The sequence below is a fragment of the Aspergillus vadensis genome (assembly GCF_003184925.1).
Source record: "Aspergillus vadensis CBS 113365 unplaced genomic scaffold BO88scaffold_5, whole genome shotgun sequence".
NCBI classification, from domain to species: Eukaryota; Fungi; Ascomycota; class Eurotiomycetes; order Eurotiales; family Aspergillaceae; genus Aspergillus; species Aspergillus vadensis.
The window spans coordinates 929,821-953,020 of NW_020292043.1; the positions used below are offsets into that span (position 1 = coordinate 929,821).

At 51.0% G+C, this 23,200-nt stretch overlaps 8 protein-coding genes across 8 annotated transcripts; 3 read left to right on the forward strand and 5 right to left on the reverse strand.

The window, feature by feature from the left end:
- Positions 1-86: 86 nt before the first annotated feature.
- Positions 87-2,860, reverse strand: BO88DRAFT_403025 (uncharacterized protein). Its single transcript, XM_025706256.1, has one exon. It carries the CDS (start codon positions 2,705-2,707, stop codon positions 518-520), a length of 2,190 nt encoding a protein of 729 aa, XP_025565461.1. The 5' UTR covers positions 2,708-2,860; the 3' UTR covers positions 87-517.
- A 148-nt stretch (positions 2,861-3,008) lies between these two features.
- Positions 3,009-3,981, forward strand: BO88DRAFT_486162 (nucleobindin SSP120). The gene is made up of 2 exons (XM_025712397.1): positions 3,009-3,259; positions 3,352-3,981. Exons 1-2 carry the CDS (start codon positions 3,145-3,147, stop codon positions 3,834-3,836), a joined length of 600 nt encoding a protein of 199 aa, XP_025565462.1. The 5' UTR covers positions 3,009-3,144; the 3' UTR covers positions 3,837-3,981.
- A 12-nt stretch (positions 3,982-3,993) lies between these two features.
- Positions 3,994-5,435, reverse strand: BO88DRAFT_486163 (tRNA(Phe) (4-demethylwyosine(37)-C(7)) aminocarboxypropyltransferase; the record flags this gene model as incomplete). The annotated part of the gene is made up of 1 exon (XM_025712398.1): positions 3,994-5,435. Exon 1 carries the CDS (start codon positions 5,356-5,358, stop codon positions 3,994-3,996), a length of 1,365 nt encoding a protein of 454 aa, XP_025565463.1. The 5' UTR covers positions 5,359-5,435.
- A 550-nt stretch (positions 5,436-5,985) lies between these two features.
- On the reverse strand, positions 5,986-7,765 carry BO88DRAFT_442232 (FAD-binding oxidoreductase; the record flags this gene model as incomplete). The annotated part of the gene is made up of 7 exons (XM_025709936.1): positions 5,986-6,263; positions 6,333-6,532; positions 6,587-6,926; positions 6,988-7,078; positions 7,170-7,231; positions 7,313-7,598; positions 7,619-7,765. The coding sequence occupies 7 exons, from the start codon at positions 7,763-7,765 to the stop codon at positions 5,986-5,988; spliced, it is 1,404 nt and encodes a 467-aa protein (XP_025565464.1).
- Positions 7,766-8,532: 767 nt separating this feature from the next.
- On the reverse strand, positions 8,533-10,968 carry BO88DRAFT_403027 (phosphoinositide binding protein ATG18). Its single transcript, XM_025706257.1, has 5 exons — positions 10,537-10,968; positions 10,316-10,470; positions 10,022-10,181; positions 9,089-9,965; positions 8,533-9,035 (listed from the first exon to the last, which is right to left on the reverse strand). Exons 1-5 carry the CDS (start codon positions 10,586-10,588, stop codon positions 8,987-8,989), a joined length of 1,293 nt encoding a protein of 430 aa, XP_025565465.1. The 5' UTR covers positions 10,589-10,968; the 3' UTR covers positions 8,533-8,986.
- Positions 10,969-11,103: 135 nt separating this feature from the next.
- BO88DRAFT_334336 (tRNA methyltransferase PPM2) lies at positions 11,104-14,596 on the forward strand (the record flags this gene model as incomplete). The annotated part of the gene is made up of 6 exons (XM_025702799.1): positions 11,104-11,208; positions 11,324-11,541; positions 11,625-11,989; positions 12,055-13,736; positions 13,793-14,083; positions 14,138-14,596. The coding sequence occupies 6 exons, from the start codon at positions 11,104-11,106 to the stop codon at positions 14,594-14,596; spliced, it is 3,120 nt and encodes a 1,039-aa protein (XP_025565466.1).
- Positions 14,597-17,548: 2,952 nt separating this feature from the next.
- On the forward strand, positions 17,549-19,862 carry pps1 (tyrosine/serine/threonine protein phosphatase PPS1; the record flags this gene model as incomplete). The annotated part of the gene is made up of 6 exons (XM_025708654.1): positions 17,549-18,299; positions 18,352-18,438; positions 18,489-19,382; positions 19,442-19,562; positions 19,614-19,670; positions 19,736-19,862. The coding sequence occupies 6 exons, from the start codon at positions 17,549-17,551 to the stop codon at positions 19,860-19,862; spliced, it is 2,037 nt and encodes a 678-aa protein (XP_025565467.1).
- Positions 19,863-20,341: 479 nt separating this feature from the next.
- BO88DRAFT_238478 (mismatch repair ATPase MLH1) lies at positions 20,342-23,187 on the reverse strand. The gene is made up of 4 exons (XM_025702113.1): positions 22,854-23,187; positions 22,623-22,802; positions 22,301-22,567; positions 20,342-22,246 (listed from the first exon to the last, which is right to left on the reverse strand). The coding sequence occupies exons 1-4, from the start codon at positions 22,947-22,949 to the stop codon at positions 20,579-20,581; spliced, it is 2,211 nt and encodes a 736-aa protein (XP_025565468.1). The 5' UTR covers positions 22,950-23,187; the 3' UTR covers positions 20,342-20,578.
- Positions 23,188-23,200: the final 13 nt, after the last annotated feature.

Genomic DNA, 23,200 nt, shown 5'->3' on the forward strand with positions numbered 1-23,200 from the left:
CGCTAATAGTAACTTATGCATAACACTAGAGAGCGAGAGCCCCGGAGCTTCTCAAGTCTAAAGACAATACTGACAACCTCGTCACTCTATTCAATACTCTGGACCGGATAATACCAATTCAAGGGAATAGAAACCCAACGCTCGATTCTAACCCTTATTTATCGTCACAAAAAAATATAATAAAGAAAAAAGTACAAGCTATAGTATGAATACTGTACAAAATGTCCCGGGTAGCATGACTCGACTACCTAGGGATATAAAAAACATCCAAAGCAATCCCAATGCTGGCCAGAAATTGGCGAGCTTATCATCGACACTTTCACCGTACATGAGTGGTATAAGGTAGTATAGGATAGGATAGGATGGGATGGGTATACGGAGGGAGTACGTTCCATCTGGATTTTGAGCTGGGGGAGGGGGAAGAAAAAGGGGCGGATGAGAGGGTGCTCTGAGGAACGCAATTGTTCGTTGCACAGAAAGTAGCGTAGAGTGCCTCAAGGGGCTGAGGTGACTGAGTCTACGACTTCATGTATCGAATACTGACTTTGTTGAAGGAAGATTCGAGTTCCGGCGCAGGAGCAATGTGTTCGTGTTTTCGACGGAGGAGGTGGTCTTGGTGGTGGGTAGAGCGAGGGGGAGAAGGAGGGGGCGACGGTATAGTGGACTCCTGTTTGCGGGTCTGGTGGAGGTCGAAGACCATTTGTTTGAGTTGTGAGATTTCGGCTTTCAGGGAGGTGATCTCTTGTTCTTGGGCTGCGGCTGTGGACTCGTTCTCCTTCTTGGCTTTTTCGACTTGTTTGCTGATTTCTTGGAGCAGGCTCTGGCGGTCCTTGTCTTCGAAGACTTGCTCGGGAACTTTAGGGGCGTTGGCTGACGCTGGGGATCCGGCGAGCATGGCGTCTAGGACCTGCTGCGAGTAGAGCTCTATCATGTCTTGCCACTTTTTGGAGGGCGATTTGCCCTCGTAGGCGCTCAGACGCTCGTTCATGACGTTCACGAAGGCGTAGGCTTTCTCCCATGCGAGCTTATCTTGCATGTCCTTTGGTGCGGCCTCCGCTGCCGAAGACCATCTCTTGTGGTGGGGGTCGTGGGAAGACATGATGTCCAGTTGCTTGCTGGCTGCTTCCCAATTGAAACCGCTGTTCATGGCCGATGTGATGATGGCTTCGGACATGTCGTATTGCTCGCAGGCATCGCACATGTGTACCATTAGCACGATGAGTCGTTCAAGGCGGAAGAGCTGGTGTTCTGTTGAAGAGACCATGAACGCCAGAGTTCTTTTCAGGGTCTGCACTCCCTTTTCCCAGTCGGTGCGGATAGCACAGAACCGCAAGTAAGAGTTGAGAATTGCAAAGTCGTCCATATGCCCTGCGGATCTCGCAGCTAGGAGGTATGCATCGGCACGATCCGGCTGATCGAAGCGCAGACAAGACACAATAAGGGTGGCGTAGATGACAGGGTTCGCCGAATCCACTGGTGGGACGACGATCTCAACTCCATTGACCACCTGGCGCTGATACAGACCCAAGCCATTCATGTCTACCGGATAGCCGTGTCCGTTCAACATCTCCAGGAAGATGTCGAAACCCATGAGGTTCTTGGATTTGCGGAAGAAGGTAAGGATCGTGAGGATAAGAGAGGCACTGAGCGGGAACTTGTGCGGAAGGATGGTCTTCAAGATCAAATCACAGAGATCGTTCTGACGGGTTTTGGTGAACGCAAGAATCATCTTCTTTAAGACTTCTGGCCGGTCTGGATCCGTGCACTGCATCAGGTTGTTGGCTAGCCGGAGGAGTAGTTCCTGCAAGGGCATCTCATTCCGCATATAGATTTCGGTATCACGCTGGACGTCCCGATCGAGCCGATTCCGCTCTTCCGTCATATGTCGTATCGAGTGCACACGAAGGTCCTTGGCTAAATCATCAATATTAGCCTTCTCCGAGCCCTTCACCTGGCGCATTCTGCGCCGAAGGCTGTTCAGTTCCGCTAGCAACTGCGGCACTCTCAATTGGGGTATCGAGAAGTCGGCACTGTAGTTCATCTGAACCCCGTGGTAGCTGTGAGCAATTGCCGGCCGCAACAGAAGTCTAATGGCTAGCTGCTTGAGCGCAAGCTTCCGGATGACCTTCTGGCGGACCACATCACCAGTAAGCCATGTGGGCGTATCGTCATCCTCCAGCGAAAGGCCATAGTCCTCATTCGCGTCCTCGGCCAGCGGATCCTCGCTCTCTGCGACCAGATCACGGATTATCTGATTATCCCTCTCATTCGCAAAGGCAGTCGTTGAGTGGAACGATGCAAACGGTGCGTTCCTCCTGGGCCATTGGTATCTCATAGGTGCCGGGCGAGTCGCTGTGCTGAACTGTCTGGTCTGTATCGTTCCATTGAGAAATCCCTGCTTCCGACGCGACATTAGAGCCTCCACCAGACGCTGTTCCTCATCCACCAGCTCAATGACCTCTTCCTTGACGGCAGCAATCTTTTCCTCCCATTCGTGACGGCGCTGGCCCTTGGCCTGGGCGTCTGCCAAAGCAGCGGCGGCGAAGATGCTGGTGTATAGTGCTGTTACCGAGTTTCCGAGCCGGAGGCGTTTCTTGCTGGCAGCCGAAGTACCTCTCGAGGCCACCCCATTGGAGACGGTACTTAAGCAAGAGACGCAGCGGCAGGTGGATTGCGCCGGAGCGGCGCGGGACCAAAGACCTTGCATTCTCAAGTCATTTCTGCCGTGAACCGACTCCAATGACGAGAATCAGAGGATGGGGAATGTGACCAATTGATTGATCACAAGGATCCGACGACCAATGGCGGGAACAAAATCGACGTCGGGGGGAAGATGAAGGGGGTCGGAGGGGGAGGAAATATCGGGGCGGAAGGTCGAGAATCTTTTGATGATGATCCAAAACCGGCTAAACGAAAGTCGGACCACCGGCAATGCAAACCAAACAAACCGGGGGAACTTCCAGCTGTTGGAACCAAGACTGACTGGCTTGACTTGGTCTGGTTTGGAATGGAATCAGCCATCCCTTTCTTTGTCCCGGCGATCTGTCACATTCGCGAGATCTCATTCATTCTGCAAATTTACGACTCGTCGGATCTTCGCCTGGCCGCTCGTGGCTCTATAAATAAGTATATCCTCACCCGACAATGCTTGTCGTCCTCGCTACTGCTCTATTGGCCCTGAGCGGCAGCTTGGTGAGTGCCCACGGTTCTCACCCCGACCAGCCGCCCTCGTCGGATTGGGCCACCCGGCATATGCAAGGTATTTACTACATCACTATCTATCATGTTGATATCCGTCCCGAAAGGGAAGCAATTGAATATGTGACTGACTCTCTGGCCCCAATTAAACAGAGGAGCATCACATTGATGCCTTCGACGCTGCTTCCTTCTTCTCGCTTCACGACTATGATGAATCCGGGGCATGGACTCCCGAGGAAGTGCGCAAGACATACGGCATGGACGATGAGACGAATGCAGGTGCCACGGAGGATCGCAAGAGCCAAGCTCTAAGAGAAGTGTTCACTCTCTTCGACCCCACGAATACTGGCTTCATCACCCGCGACAATTGGATGCGCATCATCGCCGAGGGCACTCGGCTGCCCGATCTGGGATTCGGTCCGGGCCACCACGGCGACATTGAGTATGAGTACGAGATCCACCACTTCGAGAAGTACCATGGCGAAGATGCGACAGAGGAGGAGCTCACCCACCCCGAAGACATTGAGCACTTCCGGCGGCACGACGAGGAAGATCTGGCGATGGAGCGTCTCGAGCAGCTCGAGAGCATGCAGATCGTCGAGGCCAACATACCGCAGAAGTTCCTCAAGCAAGCTTAGATGAGTGTACATTAGATTTCTTATGTTGTTGTTGTTATAGTTGATGATGATATTGTACATAATAAATGTGTGATGAGACGAACATCCTCGGGGGTGGTTATACCTTGGGAAATAATGCCAACCCAATCCAAACGAAGCGTCTATGAGCGTTATAACGTTATAACTCCAGCGCCGGCACCTTGACATCAAACACGCAATGCATCACCCCCGGAGCATACGTCTTGACCTGTTCAACATGCCGACACTCCGCCACGACCTCACCTTCCACCTTCAAAGCCTCCCCCCTCAATCTCCCAATCTCACTGGTGACCCGATCCCTCATCTCCTCAATGCGCCTCACATCCACATTCTCATGCACATGCAACCAACCCCCCAACCTTCCATCCACCATCCGACACGCATCCCCCCAAGCAGCCTCCGACGACGGCAACAATCCCAAATTAACATGCCTAACAGGCGCCCACCGCCCCCTCACCTGCATCACATCCCTAATCTGCGCCAAAACCCGCGCCGCAAACCGATTATCCCCATGAAACACCACCACCTTATCCCCATCCTCCCCATCCCTCAACCCATCCACCAACTCCTCCACCCCCATCCCACCCTCCAACACCCCATCCTCACCAACCCTAACAACCCTACATCCCCACCCATTAGCCACACACCCCCTCCGTAACCCCTCAACAGACCACCCATTGATCTCCCATCCCCAAACCCTCCTCACCCCGCGCCTGAGGTACGAAAACACAAAATACCCTATCCCCGCATACATATCCACCACACTTATCCCTTGCCCTTGCCCCTCAATATCCTCCCCCCTCAACCCCTCCATCCCTTCCTCCCCCAATATCCGCGCCTTCTCCGTAACATTCCCCCTCGAGAACATCGTATACATAGGCGCCCAGATCTGCTCAATGCCATGATTCTGCACCGTGCTTACCCAGAACGCGCGTCCCAGGTCCTCTGGTGTTGGAGAGTCCAGGTTTAGGATTGTGCTGGGCGCGGGCCCAAAGTCCCCGTGCAGTGGGAGTAGGCCGCCGGGACTGCGCATGCGGTTCTCGGTGCCTTGTGCGTCGGTTAATGCGATGGGGGCGTTCATGGCGATGTGGGTCAGCTTGTAGCGGGAGAAGGCGGCGAGGATGCATTCGTAGAGAGTCGTCTTTTGGGTTGGCGTTAGGGTGCTGTAGAGGGTGTGCCAGGCGGGTGGGGTGGTGAGGGCGTTGACGGGGAGGAGGAGGAGGGGGGCGTAGATTGTGAAGCGTTTCGGGAGGGAGGATATGGGGAGGGTGGTGTCATTGTTGCTGTTGCTGTTGTGGTGGTGGGTTAGGTATGTTGTGATGCCTTTTTGGAGGGGGTTGAGGAGCGTCGGTTTGGGTTTGCGGGGGTGGTTGTGGTGTTGGTTGTTATGGTTTTTCGTGGTGGTGGTGATGGCATTGTCTGTGGTGAGGGGGAGGGGTGATGTGGTGGTGGTTGTGGTTGTTGTGTCGGTGATAGTGTCGGGGTTGTCCGGGGGTGGTAGCATGGCGAGAGAGATATGTAGGTGGGAGCCAATTGCTGGTGGAGGCGTGTGGAAGCTGCAGATGTAGATGCAGAAGATATTGTACCTTGGTGGTTACTGATAGTGTAATGATCTGACGGGCGATGATGAAAATTACATGATCTGCGGGGAGTGGGGACCGTATTGTGGTTCGGAAGTGGGCAGTCGAGGCTAGGTTGGTACTATACAAGAGTGCAAGGTAGGAATATTAATGACACAACACCCACCGAATTAATATCCGGTGGTAATCTTAGTGATTTATAGCCTTGCTACTCTGGTTGCCAATCTCTAAAATCTAATTTGAAAATAAGACTATATTCCAGTTTCTAGGAAATATTTCAATTATTCATAGTCAATCGTTGTAAATGCGTCATGGACATTATCATAAACGTGAGGTCTATTGGTTACTTTTGTTATTTTTCTGATCCTGTTTTATCTAGATATCTCTCTCTCTTATCTACTACATTTTGTACCTCTCGTTTCTATAAATTATATATAAATCTGAAGTATACTCTACAAATACATATCTTAGAATTGGAAGATTCGAAAAGAAGTAGAAACTCCCTATTGCTATTGGACTGTCTCAGAGCACCGCCTCATTTGGATAAGCATTTAGATATTGTCCCGTAGAAGAAAGCCACCATTCTGCAGCTTCTGAAAAACGCCCTCCGGGTCATACTTGGCCGCCACCTCCTGCATCCGCTTGACATTCTCAGCCCCATAGCTGCCCAGAACCTTCTGGGAAGCGGTAGCAAAGCTCATACACTTGAAATCCAGAAGGAGTCCTCTCTCCTTAGCCAGGTTCTGCACTTTTTCTGACATGGTATCAACAGCACTTTGTGCAGCAACATCATCGCCATCTTTGGGCCATTCGCAGGTGAAAACCCACCCTATTGGAATTGAGTAAGTTGCATTAGCATTAACAACTTGATATGCAAGGAGCGGGGTGTAAAACATACAACATTGTGGAACACTCTCGTGGCCCATGATATTCTCACCACGGTCTTTACCAGCTTGAACAGCAGCTGTACCAACTGGCTGAATGGTATAGTGAAGGACAGTATCAGTTGCAAGGGTTTTACGGACCTCAACCCAGGTTTTATACACTTCTTCGTATAGCTCGGGTGAGTTCCGGGTGGTAACTGTACAAATAGATCGTCTGGATTTATATTAGTAACTATAAGAGCAAATTCCGGTTACAACAAGTACTTACTTGAGGGGTGTCTGGGCATGGCCCATAGCTTGAGCTAGAGATAAAAGGGTACCATTTGTCGAGGGTAGGACTGTTGTCACCAGACTTTTGAGGTCATGGAACGGCCTGAAAGTTTCCCGGGCCTCAGACTCAGCTGGATGGTCTCCATAGAGTAGGCCTACTGCAACAAAGCCGTTGTTGAAATTGGTGAACAGCCCAATTTTGGGATCTTTCTCCATAATTTGTTGAACTTCGAAAGTAGCCTGATTAATCGCCACATGATCTTCGGGGTTGTAGAGATTGATGGTATATTGCACATTTATCAAAAGATGAGTTTCAAGATCAAACCGTGTCACGATACCTATTATGATTGTTAGATTAGCCAGATTGTATTATGAAAGTAAGTATGCCACTAGACATACCAAAGTTAGAACCACCGCCCTTCAGGGCGCGGTAGAGGTCAGTGTTCTCATTGTTATTAGCATTGATGAGTCTGCCATCCGCGAGTAAGACCTGGGGAACTTGTTAACTATAACTCCTGATACTGCCATGCCCTACACCCAACTCCCAGCCCAAAATAGAACGAAAAAGTACTTGGACCTACCTCAAAGTTCTTCACTCCATCAGCGCCGAGTCCATAAAGATTAGGCAAAGCCCCCAAGCCTCCTATTGCAACGTAGTCAGTGATTTATCCCAAGAAGAGAGAGACAGAGAGAGGCAAGAAAGCAAACAAGCAAGTAAACATACCTCCTAAGAGAAACCCTCCCAGTCCTACCTGCGAATCCCTCCCCCCTATGGCAGACAGCCCTCGCTCCTCCAGCCAAGCATATACCTCGCCCCAGGTATTTCCCGACCCAAAGCGTGCAATACCTTGTTGATCAGACAGTAGTTCTTTTGACCTTAGCTCCCTGATGTCTAGCACCACACCTCCTTCACCGGCACTGCTGAAACCCACATTCGGGTTATGACCAGTTGTGCGGACAGCGAACTTGGTACCAGTCTCTTGTACAATAGCCAGAGCCTTGGTCAGTTCCTCAACAGTACTCGATAGACATATGCTGCCGCAGGAGTCCAGCAGGTCTGTGACCAGGGGTAGGTCACAGCAGCTTGGTACTTGTCTCCAGAGTCGTTGATCACCACTTTATCGGGGGTATCATCGGGAAAGATAGATTTAAGCTGAGCCAGGGCAGTGGCTGCCATGGTTGTCCTGTGTAAAGGTGAGGAGTTGGGATTGGATTGTAGTTACTTGTAGATATTGAAAGGTGCTGAAGGCAATGAAGTGAGAAATAGCTGTCCTTTTATTTCCCTTTCTCTCAGTTCTCGCGCGGGCTCGACTGGAGGTGTCTGGGGCTTTTAAAGTATTACAAGAGACGCGGCTCCTGGTCTCGATTGGAGCCTCTGAGGGGGAGGATGTGCCCAAACGTGCATTGCTTGATCCACTTGACTCACTGTCTCTTTGTCTTTCATTCTCCTCCCACTGCGCCTCTCTCCGCTCCATCCAACCCCAACCCCTGTTTCTGTCCAGATCGGGGCAATGACAAGGCAGGATGGATAAGCACTAAAGCAACAGATACCCACATAAGGTGGAAAGTGGAGCCTAGCATCTCAGGACAACAGTACGGAATAACCTAGTTGAGTTGGACAGACCTATCTATCCAGCGAATACGTTGGTTGTCACAGTTGATTGGATATCTGATACTTAGCAGTCTGTTGGTGATTCACTGCCAGGGGTATTCGGAATTTTGGTGGCCTGGTTTCCCTCATTGATGCCCTGCTGGACACCATCGTGTCATTCAAGCATCTACAGGTGTCTTCTGCGTGGTCATGCGCTGATAATTCAACGTTTCTGAGGCTTTTGTCTCTGGCGTTAGGAACCATGATAGAATTACACTAAATTGGTTGAACTGGTTGTTTGTGTCGAATATAACAGGCAAGAGAAGCTAGTCCATGATACGACCTCACAGTGATAAAGGTATTGTATATTCGTTTCATACGACTTGTGGATTGTATTACAGGCGTCAAAGTCGCTGGTAGAGCGGGAGGGAGGGAGTCAAGTGCGTGTCAGACCAAGTTTTCATGCATAAAGTACAATCATACAGTACAGCGCTCGAATATCAGAGATGCATGACACTCGATGCAGACCCGACCTCCGTCACAAAGATACCCAGGGTCTAAGACATATGGGATTACATGGTCAAGGCATAGAGACGAGAAGAAGTCAGTCATCACATGATAGTATTCATGCAAGGCGGATAGGAGTAGCACCCTAAGAAGGCTTAAACGATAGAGTAAGAACAAATAGGAAGGCGTATACTGGCCCTATTAGAAGTATATGAACGCTCAAATCAAAACAGAATGCAACGGCGCTGTAACGATCGACTTGTAGCAGTAGTACACGTAACGAGTGGTATCATGGCGAGATTAATAGTCCATCACGGAGTATCCCAGGCGGTCATTTGTGTCGAGCACACTGCTTATCAGTCAATATCAGTCCTTCTATACCTGTAGGTAAAGCAGACTCACGAGTATTGTTTAGTCAACGTCCCCTCACCACCCTTGGAGAGATCGATGTTGAATACGTAGAAGTTGCCATCGCTAGTCACCACCATAACCTGGGGAGTGTTGGCGCTCATGGCGACCACACTGCGCAACGGGCCGTTGTTCCCATTTGCTCCAGGCCCCTGGTTGGATTTCGGCAGTTTGATCCAGGCAAAGTCTCGGGCGGGCTCCCACATCTCGCTGACTCCCTTGGGGAGGTAGCCTCCAACCTTGGCAGCAAATGTGCTCCCAACGTTTTGTGAGGTGCGCCGGATCATGCCCATCAGAGTTCCATTGTGTTTCCTCGACGCGAGCTCGGATGCGGCCATGTCTCCACCTCTATCATCGGCATCGGATAATTGTCCAAGTGAGCTTTGGCTAGACCTTCGATCAGCGGCTGTAAGTGAAGAGGATGGTGTAGCGTCTGGCGACTGTGATTGAAGGCTTAATTTGAATAGGTGGATCGTTTCTGTGGAAGACGATACACAAAGGAGGGTCGAGGTGGTGTTGAAAGACATGCTGTAGATTCTGGATGGTATCGACCCTCGTCGGAACTGGTAAAGCTTGCGCCCGTCGGGGACAGAGAATACCCGTATGATCGTTCCTTTGTCCGACGCCGTGGCTATAAGTGTCCCGTCGCTATTCAACGTGATACACGCTAGCGGCGACCGATGCGCTTCGATGACGTTGATGGCTTCCAGCTTCAAAGTATCAAAGATCAAGACCTCGCCACTTGTAGGTGTAACATGTGTCGTTCCCGGAGGAGCGTGAGCTGGAGGTTGAAACGTAGAGGGCGGCGCCTTTTGCGGAAGAGGGTATGCAAGATAGCAGTTATCCGAGGATGGAGAGAGGGCACAGAGTGCTGCCAACAGTTAGACAATCGAGCACATCTGGATGTAAAGGTAGTCGCAGCCTTACCGTTGGGGTTGGGAGAGGTCTCGATGGTATACAGGAGCTTCATCGTCTGGATATCGTAGAGGTATATCTGGTCCTCCAGCACAATGACAAGCCGTTTCCGGTTCAGCTTCACAGCCAGCACGGTCGTGGGGAAAGTCAATTCGCATATTGTCGATTGGCGCTATATGTCGCAGATGTGAGAAAAAGCGTTAACCATTTGCGCCTCGTGAATCGCGCAGCAGAATACAGGGGAGAGATCATGCGAGTTTTGAAAAAGAAGAATCTAACATCATGCGCGAAGGATTTCCTACGAACCTTGGTATTAGTTATTTGAAGGCGACGTGGTGATAGGATGAGCGCAACCAGGGACGTCGAGAATAGCATCTCAATAATAGCTATATTCCCTTCTTTCGTCTCATAGCTTTTTGCGAAAGGGTCCGTGGTGAAGATGCGAAACCCCTTGGAAGTCGCTGACAAGTGTCAAGACATATTTCATGAGTGTAGAAGGGAGGAGTTGCGAGCAGGAAGAGCCTTACCCACAGCTAGATAGCTATAGTCCTGGTTAAACGTCACGAAGTTCATCGACATCGTTGCTTTGTCGATCACCGGGATCGACCACACCTCACTCCACTCTGCTTTCCTATCAGACGGATATATGGCAGCACAGTATGCCGTGTGATGAATAAACCGAGAGATCCGAGATGAGCTTTGGTGATATCACGTCGTCTGGAGGAGTAACACGCTCTAGTGTCGGGTATGGAGGGGTTAGCAGATCCCTGGTTAGAGCCGGTTCCGTCACTGTTGATGGGTCTTGATTTGCATCTCTCGCTTGCGCAACTGAAACTCGAGTAACGGTTCGCCGTTTATATACTCCGAGCGCCTCCACAACCGCGAGGTGACGCCGACTTGGTTGGTTGGTAGCGGAGGTATCCGGGGGAAGAACAACAGTTCCTCTCCTTTGCCGCGGTCTGCGTCAGGCGCGGCAAGCGAAGCACCTGACGCTTGGGCCACATCTTGATCGACATTTCCGCCTTTCTTTTCGCAAATTTCCACTTTATTTCTTCCCTCTTCTACGATAACCCCGCACAACGTCAATTTCCACCATGACGGCAAACAAGGAAGCCGGCCCTGTCAAGGCAGCTACGAAAAAGCCGGCCATGGCTACAGCCAGCACGAAAGCTGAGAAGGAGGCCGATCTGGTTATGGGGGTAAGTCGCAATTGCAATTACCATGGCGGAGTCCCACTATGCGCCTGGCGCAGACACAGACCACCCCGGCGTCTACATCTCTGTCGATTGCCTGTGCTACATCTAACAGACCTAGACCAACAACAGTAGTATCGTATCTAAACGCAGCGTCGAAATGCTCTACTATCCCAAGCCCCATTTCTTTCGGTATTTCGTCAAAAAGCCCCAGCGGCGGTCGCCGTTGATCAATCGTGGATATTGGCTTCGTATGCATGCGATGGCAGAGTCGGTGCGACAATTTATGAGAGAGCCTACGGGAAAACCCAAGTTTGTCCTGAATTTGGGGTGTGGATTGTGAGTCGTAGCAAACCGGAAGCAACCGCTTGGTTGCAGATCCTATTGGTACCTGGATCGTATGCTAAGATGGATCGTCGTAGTGATCCCCTACCGTTCATTCTCCTCAGTGAAGATCCATCCCTGTGTAGAGATACGCAATTCGTCGATATCGATTATGAGAAGCTCATGATCAATAAGAAGACTGCCATCAAACGGACCGATGAAATCACACAGGTTCTCCAGGATGTAGAGTTCCTGTCCGACGAAAGCGCCGTGCAAATACGCAGCGCGAAATACCTAGGCATTGGATGCGATCTCAAAAACCTCAAAAAGTTGGACGATGTGCTAAGAGCCGAGGTCCTGCCCGCTGAGTGCTCAGTCCTCTTCCTAGCTGAGGTTTCCTTGACCTATATGGATGTCAAGTCTGCCAATGCGGTTGTCGAGTGGGCGTCAAAGTTGAACAATGGTACGGTGTCTATTCCGTGCGGCTTCCGTGGCTGATGGCATGCAAACTAACGTCGAACCTCATAGATGCCAAGTTCTGCATTCTTGAGCAGTTCTTCCCCGACGGACCCGATCATCCTTTCGCCTCGACCATGATGAAACATTTCAAGAAGCTCGGAGCACCGCTGTACTCGATTCATGAATATCCTTCACTTAACGAGCAAGAACAGCGGTTCAGGAACGCCGGATGGCAGCAAGCCAATGCCAGAAGTCTGTGGGATCTATGGTCGGATGACGGATTTGTGACCAGTTCGCTGCGATCCTCCTTGGATGCTGTGGAACCGTTCGATGAATGGGAAGAATTCGCACTTTTTGCTTCCCATTACTTCCTTCTCGTCGCCTCTACATCACAAGGAGAAATAGATCGCAGCGCAGCAAAGACCTCGCAGGCCGAAGAGAAAGTCGACGTGTCCACACAGTATGCGCTTCTTGCGAAGTACCCGGCGGGAGGTGGCCAACGCAGGTTCGGAGCGCTTGTTCCAGATGGCACAAACTCGGTCGGTTACCATGCCGGGCTGGGACGGCAGACGCGACTAGCAACGACGGATCTGTACGCGAACACAAGCGACGTCACCGGTCCTACCCTGCCTGTACCTTCCCGCGACATCCCAGCCAGGATGTGTCATACCGTAACACAGCTATCTGGTGGCGATTGTTTACTTGTTGGTGGCCGGGCTTCACCCGCTGCTGGACTTCAGGATTGTTGGCTAAGACAGGGGACCCAGTGGCGTCCGACACATAACCTCCCAATCGAGCGGTTCAGACATAGTGCGATCAGAGTTACCCTGAGCTCAGATTATGTCTTGGTCTACGGAGGAAAGACGAGCAATGGCACGACGCTGGACACCTGGTTGCTATGGAGCAAGGAGGATGGGTGGCAACCCGTTGAAACGGTCAATGGTAGCCCAAATGCTAGGTTCGGGGCCTGCCTGGCAAGCATAGACAATACGTCTGGATTCCTCTTTGGAGGAATTGGAGCGGATGGCACTATCGTGAAAGATTTTTGGACATGGAAGTTGCACCAGCGCAGTGACGGATCGTACTATGTGGAGTTGCACGATGGCACAGAAAAGTTGCAGAAAGCTTCACCCACCTTTGAATATCTCAGCCGCTTCGGCGCCACCCTCAGTTGCTCCTCCCGGGGGTTGCTTCTTATTGGTGGTATCATCCCTCGACAGATTGTGCCCTATGAAAAGGAAATCATGCTATTGAATACGAGAGCGATTGTCGAGTGCCTTACTGGCGACTCTGCATCGCAGTCTGGTAACATACTGTCTGCAGTAGGGCTTGGGCTAAACTTTGGTGGGCCAAGACCTTTACTGGTCGGCCATGCGGCTCATGCCATCGACGCGGACGAGGTTTTGCTGCTGGGCGGTGGTGCAGTTTGTTTCTCTTTTGGAACCTTTTGGACGGAAGGCACCTGGCTTCTCAAGAACATTGACACAGCTCTTGAGAACGAGTGGGGTCGGGTCTCTGAGATTGCGCAACCGTTGAAAGCTGAGGAGCCGTCGCTGGAGCCATCCAATGTGGACCAACAAAGCACCAAGGATGTCACATCGATTCCTCGTGTTAAGGTTGAAACTGCCGCGCAATTCCAACAGATACTTGTGGAAGGGAAACCAGTAATCATCGAAGGTTCCGACCTTGGTCCGTGCACCGAGCGTTGGACAAAGGAGTATCTCGCGGATGCTGTTGGCAGGGACCGCAAGGTAGAAGCCACCGACCCTGCTTGCCCTGAGAAATCTGGCTAAGAGCCTCTCGATAGGTTGTCGTGCATGACGCTCAGTCCGACCATATGAGTTTCCAAACGAAGAATTTCTCCTACACAACCAAGGAGTTCGGCGCCTTCCTGGATGAAGTGCACGCGGGTGGTCGTCAATATCTTAGAAGTATCTCCACTGAAGAGCCAACCAAACAACCTGCCAGATTAGCCGTAGATTTTCCCAATCTCAAGGATGATTTCAGACTCCCGGAACCCTTTGCTATGGTTGTTGAGAACGAACACAGTTCTCCACTCAGGATCTCTGGACCAGTCACCCTGTGGCTGCACTACGATGTGAGTGTGCATGTGAACAGATACCTGCAGAAGTGAGGCACTGACTATTTCCAGGTCATGGCAAATGTTTTGTGTCAGATCCGTGGCGAGAAGAGACTTATTCTCTTCCCACCTAGTGATGTTCAATACCTCCAGGTCCCTGCTGGGGCATCAAGCTCCACCCTTAACATATTTCAGAATTCAGTAGACGGTTCAATTGCTTCGGTGCCGCACACGACGCCACATGAAGCAATTATGCGTCGTGGCGACATCCTGTTCATTCCCCCGTTGTGGTTACACACTGCATCTCCGACTGGCCAGGTCAGTGTGGCCGTGAATGTTTTCTTTCGCAATTTATCGAAAGGATATGCAGCTGGTCGGGATGTCTACGGGAACCGTGATTTGCAAGCCTATGAGAAAGCGAGGACCGATCTTCAGAAGATGGCAAAGTCTTTTGATGGCCTCCCGCCTGACATGGCTCGTTTCTACTTGCTGAGACTTGCAAAGGAGCTCAGAGACAAGGCCGAAGCATAGATGAACGGAGTGTCCAGCCTTGACCCGAGGAGCTGTATTGGCCGGCTGGTGTTAATCGCCAGTTGGCAGTCTATCAATCTCGCCACGAGATCGTTTGAGAGCAAGGTGGCACGACTTGTCTGACTCTCAGAGCCTGGCCCTGTATCCGGGACTTCACATTCTGTCTGACCCCTCAACGACTGACTGCCTCACGATGCAGGCAGGTTGCATGTGTGAAGATCGGGCCGCTTTTCAAGGCCAGCAAGGCGAGAGGCACGTGGTAGAGGAGTCAAGTAACGCCGAGTGAACGGGTGGTGGAGTAGGCAGGAGGAGCGAGGAGCGGTTTTGGGTGGGAAGAGGGGCTGAGTTCTGCGGAGAGATACCCGGTTTAAGCTTGGCTTCTAGGGAAAAGCCGAAGTGGGGACGAGATGGACACGCCCGTGCACTCACTGGTTTGACACTTGGTTCGGGTTGGTTACAGCCAACGCAACACGGTCGGGAGGACTAACTGTGGGTGACCGATGCCCGATCTGCAGCAAGTGATACCGTAGAAGCCATATCAATGGAAAAGCAGAAATCGTGATACTGTGATCGGGTTGATTGTTGCTGTTTGCCCATCTAGAAGGTTCAGGCGACATCATGGAAAGCCTTACTTTATCCGGTCAACGTTGGATCGGCCTCGAGATACTTAATTTCACGGCTTATAGGACCATGCTTGTCCACAGACCCCTCTCCTTGTCGCGTGCCTAATCTTAGGCATGTAGATGGCTTTGCATGGCTGTGAGCTGCACTTTGTAGAACCAGGGTGAGTGCGCTACATGATTACAACGCATACTACATGCAGGTCCCCCACGAGACAGAAGAATGTACATGGGCAATCGAGGAGTACAATAATAGACCAAAGAAGCAATGAGGGTCGTCGACTAGAGCAAAGGGGCAGAAAAAGGCAAACAGCATTAAATCTTGGAGAAAAGTCAAAAGAAAGACATGCATACCATGATGGTCACGCATATACCCAGGGGTACATCTGCACTAGGACAAACAGCAATTGATGGGTCGGTAATGTAGATGTCATGTCGTCCAGATGAGTCCGCACCCAGATTGTGGTTGGGTGATCATTTGGAGATGGAGGTGGGCAGACGCATGACTTGACAAGAACCACGGGTCCCTGTCAGCAACCGTTGTCAAAGAGATCAATGGCGAGGAGGGTACGGGACGTGCGTGGATGCCAATCATAAAGCCGGACCAGCCAGACTGAGTTTGACGGACCTGCCACTGCTGTCGACCAACGACCTCTCATTCGGCAGAGCAGGTGCCGCACCTTGCCTCTGTGTCGCCGTATCTGCGGTCCCCAGCCGGAAGACCACTGCTTCAAGGCCCTATTGGGCGTTACACTAGAGGTGTTGGCGTCAAGACTCCCGGGGAGGTGTGGGGGTTGGAATTCTGAGACGACCCGAGAGTATTGAAGCAGCCCAGCCTATTGTGTAGCAGCGCACAGCATATTCTGGGCTGTAATTAGTGAGATTTGCCTGAGCGCCGGGGGGTGTGTGGAAGGAGAAGGGGGAGGGTGGAATCATTGGCCGCAAACGGGGAAGTTGTATTATCTATCATCTTGACACACATCTTGGACAGGCCGGATGTGGGGACCTTCTGCCCGAAATCAAGGATGGCCGATGGTGACGACAAGGTCGGGCCAAGGTTCCTGCTATCTACCAATCTACCACACTAGATGATCGGGAGGGGCTGCATGAGATGGGAAGCAGATGGCAGTGAAGTGGCAGCAAGGACCATCACAATCAATTGGGATAGATTGGAAGATCGATGCATTGGATACTGCAGTAATGGATGATGATTTGAATTTCTTTCTTTCTTTTTTTGGGGGGGGGGGGGGAGGGTGAAAAGGGAAATGGAAAACCAGACAGGCAGCCCCATCGCAGAGAAGCCGCGGCGCTACGGCGGGACTAAGTGGCCACTAGTGACGGAGGCCCACCGCGCGTTTCCTTAAGCCCCTCCCCACCCCCATACTGGATTGACCTGCAGTGAGCCAGTGAGTAAGTAGTAGTAGGAAAACTATTGGGATTCCTCTCCCTGGCTAATTAGTTAGTAGTACTCGTCTTATTGTACTACAACCTTCCCTTTTCCCCTCCTCCTCCTCTCCATCTCCTCCTCCTTCTTTCTTCTCCTCAATTTCTAGTCTTCCTCTTCCCCTTCCACATCTTCTACTCCTCAAGAAGTCGTCTCCTCCCCCCTTCATTCCTCCCTTTCTTCCTCATGATTCACTTCTGTTGGGTTATTACTTAACTTCACCTTATCTCCTGCCCTTATCTTTCGCTGACTTCATCTTCATTTACACTTTCCACTCTTCCCACTCTTTCCCCCCACATCCTGATCGTTTCTGGATCGCCTTGGGGTGCTTGTGTTTCTGGTTCCCTTTATCATTGTGGGGTTGGGCGTATCTTAGCTTGCTATCTGCTGTGGGTAAACCTTCTCCTCCCAGTTCCCATTTTAATTGACTCCCCCCCTCTTTTAACGATCTACGCTGCCATGTATCTTATCGCCTGTTGTCTCTTCTCATGACTTACAAATTCATACATCTCATCTATTCCTGTTTCTTGGTTCCCAGACATACTTTCACTGGAATTAGATCATCTAAACTTTAGTGTCTTGCTGGTGTATTGTGTATGTCATCGGCTCCCCACACCCCACCGCGCCCCTCTCCCTTCCTATGCGGAAACACAAGACGCGTTGTTGAGCCTCGATTCTGAACTACAGATGCTAATTCTATTCTAATTACAGAGAAGAATCGCTCTTTGGCGACTGAACCCGCGCGTGGTATCCTACAGGGTCTCGAAAATAAGGAATGCATTATTGATTGGCCTCGTTCGCACTGTCAAGATATTGGATAAATTCCGTTTCAAGGGATATACATCGCAGGCGGCACACGGAGTATAGAGGGCTTCCTTCTTCTAAATCATGGCGACAGTTGTGGTGCAGCAGCAGACGCTGCGACACTCAACACCTCCCCCGACCGGCTTGACTCCCGCATTGAGTCTGAACAGAACTTCGTCTCCCATCCCAAACAAGCATATACCTGTTTGTCCCACGGGGCCCTCTCCAATCAATGCTCATGCACCATCTCCAGCTGCCAAAGACAGCTCTAATGATCAGACCTCGTCGCTCTTATATCCGCCTGATAAATCCCGGCGACTGACTCATTCACCTACGGTGTATACAATTGACCTCAAAACCCTGTCCGCTTCTTTGGAGCATTGGGCCGCTCAACCACTGCCAAGTCCTGAATCGATGTTTCCATGGCTGCACGGGCTTCATCCAGATAATCACTTGCAACTGGGATTTTTTACGAAGGGAAAACGTTCTCTTCGTCGGACTCCGAGGTGTTGGCGGGGTATCACCATTGTCAAAGTTGGCGGTAATCTATCCTCCTGCAGGATCAAGGGTGCGGTAGCTCCAGAGGAGGTTCTGGCCCCGTCAGGAGTGGAATTCCTCGCGATTGACCCTCGGGAAGGCTTCTCAGTGCGCAACTTCCAGATACAGACCGCAAAGTTGGCACCCTTATCTGACATTATCGTCTACGGTGAGAATAGTGCAACCCAGCAACAGATTCTGGATATTGCAAGGCGAATGGCAACGGCACAGCATAATTGGAGAATCAAGAACGACCCTGACCGTAACTTTCCTGCTTATAACACCTTTGTTCTTGATTGTGAGTAACATGATTCTACTTGAGGGGTAACCCCGAGCTCATCAATCACTAGGTCCCTTCTCTGAGGTTGAGAAGAGAGCGCCGCACTTGGTGGCTATCAATTCCAGTGGCCAGCTTACGGGACAGGTCGTGGACTTCTGTAAGTGACATATAGGATGCTCGCTGGTTGTCATTCTAACATGTTACTAGTCCAGTGGGAACGGTTGGAGATGTGTGAGATGTCCAAAGCCTCCGAAATCTCAACGAATGTCTGGCTTGGCCCTACACCCGATTACCTATTACGGCCTGGATCTTGCGGGCCTGCACCTACCGAGAACTTCGACCTCTCGATCGAGGCCAGCGAGCTCGCAAGTATTCCTGGCCCTCGCTTCCTGGCGAATCTCAATAAGCAACTCGAGGAAGGCCCACAGAAGTTGGAGTTCCCTTCATCCGGTTCGATCCTTTTGCCCTCAGGTGAAACTAGAGAGATCGATGATCTAGTGAACACGGTCCGCTGGATCTATTACCTGGCCAACCCGGATGAGCCAGACCAGAAGGCTGATGCGGATGGAGATATCCCAATGATCCCCCTCACCAAGACAGCCCGCAAAATTCTCATCCATTGTCCGGACGGCTACACTGAAAGCTCACTGCTAGCGATTGCTTATTTGATGTTTGCAGAGGGCATTTCGGCTCCGAATGCTTGGCTCAGACTGCACTGTGAGAAGAAGCGGAATTTCTTCGCCTACCCTTCTGATATCACCTTCATGAGCGGTGTACAAGCACGACTATTGCAGGAAAGCCCTGCAACTCGATCACACAAGATCAGGAGCCTTCCCGATCCTGCTTGGTTCAGATATTGCGATGGTTCCCTTCCAAGTCGCATTCTGCCGTACATGTACCTGGGCAACCTGTCCCACGCCAACAACCCGGAGATGCTTTCCGCGTTAGGCATCAAGCGCATCCTCAGCATAGGCGAAACCGTGACGTGGAACAACGACTCTGCTAAGGTGGACGAGAAGATCATTCTGCACATCACTGATGTTCAGGACAATGGGATTGATCCGTTGACACGGGAGTTCGATCGCTGTCTAGACTTCATTCGTAAGTTGATATGCTGCTGGCACCGATAGAACGAATGCTTATCAGGACTGGTCACTTAGGACAAGGAAAGCAGGACGGAATGGCCACCTTGGTGCATTGTCGCGTGGGTGTCTCACGTTCAGCGACCATCTGTATTGCCGAGGTGATGGCGTCATTAGGCCTATCGTTCCCTAGGGCATAGTAGGTCCACTGGATCATATTACATGCGACTTACGCTAACGTTTGCCCCAGCTGTTTTGTTCGAGCACGAAGGCTTAACGTAATCATTCAGCCTCATCTACGATTTGTGTAAGTTCTAACTCTACAACTGCTAAGCATATTTGCGGACGCTATTAGCTAACACTATAGTTCAGATACGAGCTTCTTAAATGGGAGGAGTTACAATTACAGAAGCGAAACAAGCCTGCAAGACGGGAACTAGAATGGGCTACCGTGGCTCGCGAGATCGCATTGATGAACAAACCGTATTCTAGACAGTGAAAGCGACTTCAATCATGCAGGAAGCTTGCAGAACTGTGACCCTGGGAGCTGTGCTCCACACGCCACATTCCGCCAGGTTTCCTTTAAATGGAGACAGACCGCGTCTCCTGCAACAAAAGACAACAGATATGATGATGACCGATATGTTTGACATGAGGGCACGAACAACAGCTAAATGATCTACTTTCTTTCTTCGTCGTTCTTGATTTTGGGCGTTCGAGGGACTTAATCTAATGGCACTGAGATGTTTGATTACGCATCCAAATATATGTTATGTGTTGTGTGTATGTGAGGTATTTCTCCAAGGACGGCGTTATCGTGGCTTGGCTTAGGAATCGGCAAGATGTCTATCGTTAACGGGTCGACCTGCTTACTGCCTTTGATGTTGGGTTTGATCCTGGTATAATTATGGAGCTCAGACGCGCCGTCGTCTCATGTTCAATGCCATTTCGAAGTCTAATTTCTGAACACACACTTAACTTTCCTTTTATAGTAGACTGTGTGGCTATGAATAGTAACTCGTATCTCTGCCCTGGTAAAGGTCGTATCTGTACCACTGAACGAAGTTACTAGTAATAACCATGTTGTTCCGGATACAACCCTTCACCACATCCTTCAACATAGTAGCCAGATGTAGTTTCATTATTATTACACCTGAATGACTACACTCCCTCACAACCATCCAATAGATACCAGAACATAGATATTCAGCTAAATCAACACCGCTCAAAAACCCTATACAACCCCTTCAAATCCGCCACCTCCACCACCCCCTTCAGCAGCCGCGTCGTAGCAACCATCCGCGCCCTCAACGCCGGGAATACTACATGTTCCAGCATCCGCGCCATCTGCGCCCGTCTCTGCGTAATGAACTCCTCTTCCACTTCCCCGTCCCCTTCTGCTCCTGCCTCATTACTCTTCTGCACGTTCGGAGGCGGGGGCAGCTGCTCAGGGGTATAAAAAGCCGCAAGCTCTCGCAGGAACGTGCGAAAGCATTCCTCCTCGCTTGTCCAGTCGACGTAGGGACCTAGTCTGAGGAGAAATCGGGGCAGTTTGCCTAGGCTCGGGAGGTAGCCTTTCAGGAGTAGGGGGATGGAGAGGAGGTCCCCGTCTGGGGAGATTTCGAGGGAGAAGTACTCGTTTAGCATTTCGCGGCGGTCGATGAGGGTTTCAGCGACGAGGTCTGGGGCGTTGGTGAAGATTTCGTTGGCTTCTTCTTCTGCTGTTGCTGCGGCTGATTCTTGGGTGGTTAGGGTGCGTTCGGTGTCTGCGGCGATGCGGAGGAGGTCGATGAGTTTTGGTGGTGGGGAGAGTTTGATGGCGCCGAAGTTGGCGAAGTCTGTAAGGCCGATTTGGTAGAAGAATTCGGTGCAGAACATCCCGTAGTCGATTAGGTAGAGTTTGACGCCGGATTGGATGGCTGCGATTCGGCGGCGTTCGTCGACGAGACCGACGTAGGTGTGGGAGGCGATGGTTTCGGTTAGGGTGTTGTGCATGGAGTTGCGGACGGAGGCGCGGAGGTTCTTCACTGATGTGAAGCTGATGCGGTGGGGTTCGCGGGAGGTGGTTTCGTATTGGAGGCCTTCGTCGAGGATGGTGGTGGTGTCTGCTTGGGAGGCTGTCGGGGTGTGTGGTGTGGCTGGGGTGAGCATGGAGGTGATTTTGCGGACTTTGGAGTCGGTGCGGACGAGGTTATGTTCGTATGGCTTTTTGGTCGTGGATGGGGTTTTGGGTACGGTGTCTGTGCCTTCGGTGTCGCGGTTTGCGGGCTCCATTGTTGTTACACCTGGGAGGAGGGTTTGGGTGAGGAAAGTCCGGCTTGAGTCTACTTGGGCCAGCTTGGAACGGATCTCGTTGCAGATGCATTCGATGATTTCGTCTTCGTTGAGGAAATTCACTTCACGCTTGGTTGGATGTACATTGACGTCGACACGCTGTGGTTCAATTTCGAGGTCGATGTAGGCAAATGGATGGCCTCCTTTGGGGAGAAAGCTGGAGTATGTTTGTTCGACTGCTCGTTTGATGGCTGTGGATTCGACCGAGCGGTGATTGATGAAAAGGAGTATGGTAGTTCTCTTGACATGGTAGTTCGCGTTCGTGGCAAAGCCAGATGAGCGAAAGCCCAACTTGTCATCTTCGACATTGAATTCGACAAGTTCGTTGGCAACTGCGCTGCCGTGGATTTGACGAATTCGATCTATTGTATTCGCTGCTGCTGGAGTGGAGACACTGACACCTGAATCACCATGCTTGCGGCAGGAGAAGGCCACACCTGAGCAATGGACAGAGTATCGGCCGACTACATCGAGGATTTTGGCATATTCTTCACTTGCTGATCGGAAAGCCCGACGTCTTGTCGGGACATTGTAGAAAAGGTCCTCTACCTGAAAACAAATGAGCCGTTGTACCTTTCAAAGATGAAGTAGTATCTCACTCACAGTTATTTGCGTGCCGCCACGTCCTGCGGTGGCTTTGGGCGCAGCACTTTGTCCAGGTTTAGGGGGGACAAGCTTCCCATCGCTATAGTGTGCTCTCCATGCGCAGCTGGATCCGCCAGTTTTTGTAGTCACGGTGAGATGGGCAATATGGCTGATACTTGCCAAAGCCTCGCCTCGGAATCCGTACGTGCCAATGGATGAAAGATCCTCAAACTGCTTTAGCTTGGAGGTTGTGAATCTTTCACACAGAATAGGGAGGTCGTCTCTCTGTCTCTTACCATCAGCTACTTTACCGCTAAATAATCATGCTTGCTCTACTTACGTCGATGCCGTGGCCATTGTCAGTAATCTGCAGGAGCTTCAATCCACCGTCTTTCACCAGAATCTCGATCGATGTCGAGCCAGCATCAACAGCGTTCTCAATTAGCTCTTTCAACGCATGCATAGGAGCCACAATAATCTCCCCTGCTGCGATTTTATTTACAACATCGGGGTCTAAGGCCTATGTAGCGTTAATACCTAAGCGAAGATACGACTGGAGATGGGAACTGACTCTGATCCTTTTTGGTCTCTGTGGCTCCTCACTGTCCTCGGCAGATCTTTTCGTGCCTCGGGGCTCTGTATTGTCCAAGTCCATCTGGGGGTCCATGGTTCGAGAGGAATGAATGAGTGAATTAGCAAAAATGTTGCTTTTCAGGTATTGTGCGCGACTATATGAACTAATCTGAGCCACAGGGTTGGCATGAAGCAATGTTCCAGCCACTAATAGCACAGGACACTGATGGTAATGAGGAAGCTGTCAGCCCATTGGAAATTAGTTATAGCTCGACGCCAGTTAGATGTATTGGCCTGGCAGGCTTCTAGAAGCAATGGATGTTGACTGGAGGCGGTGGAGAAAGA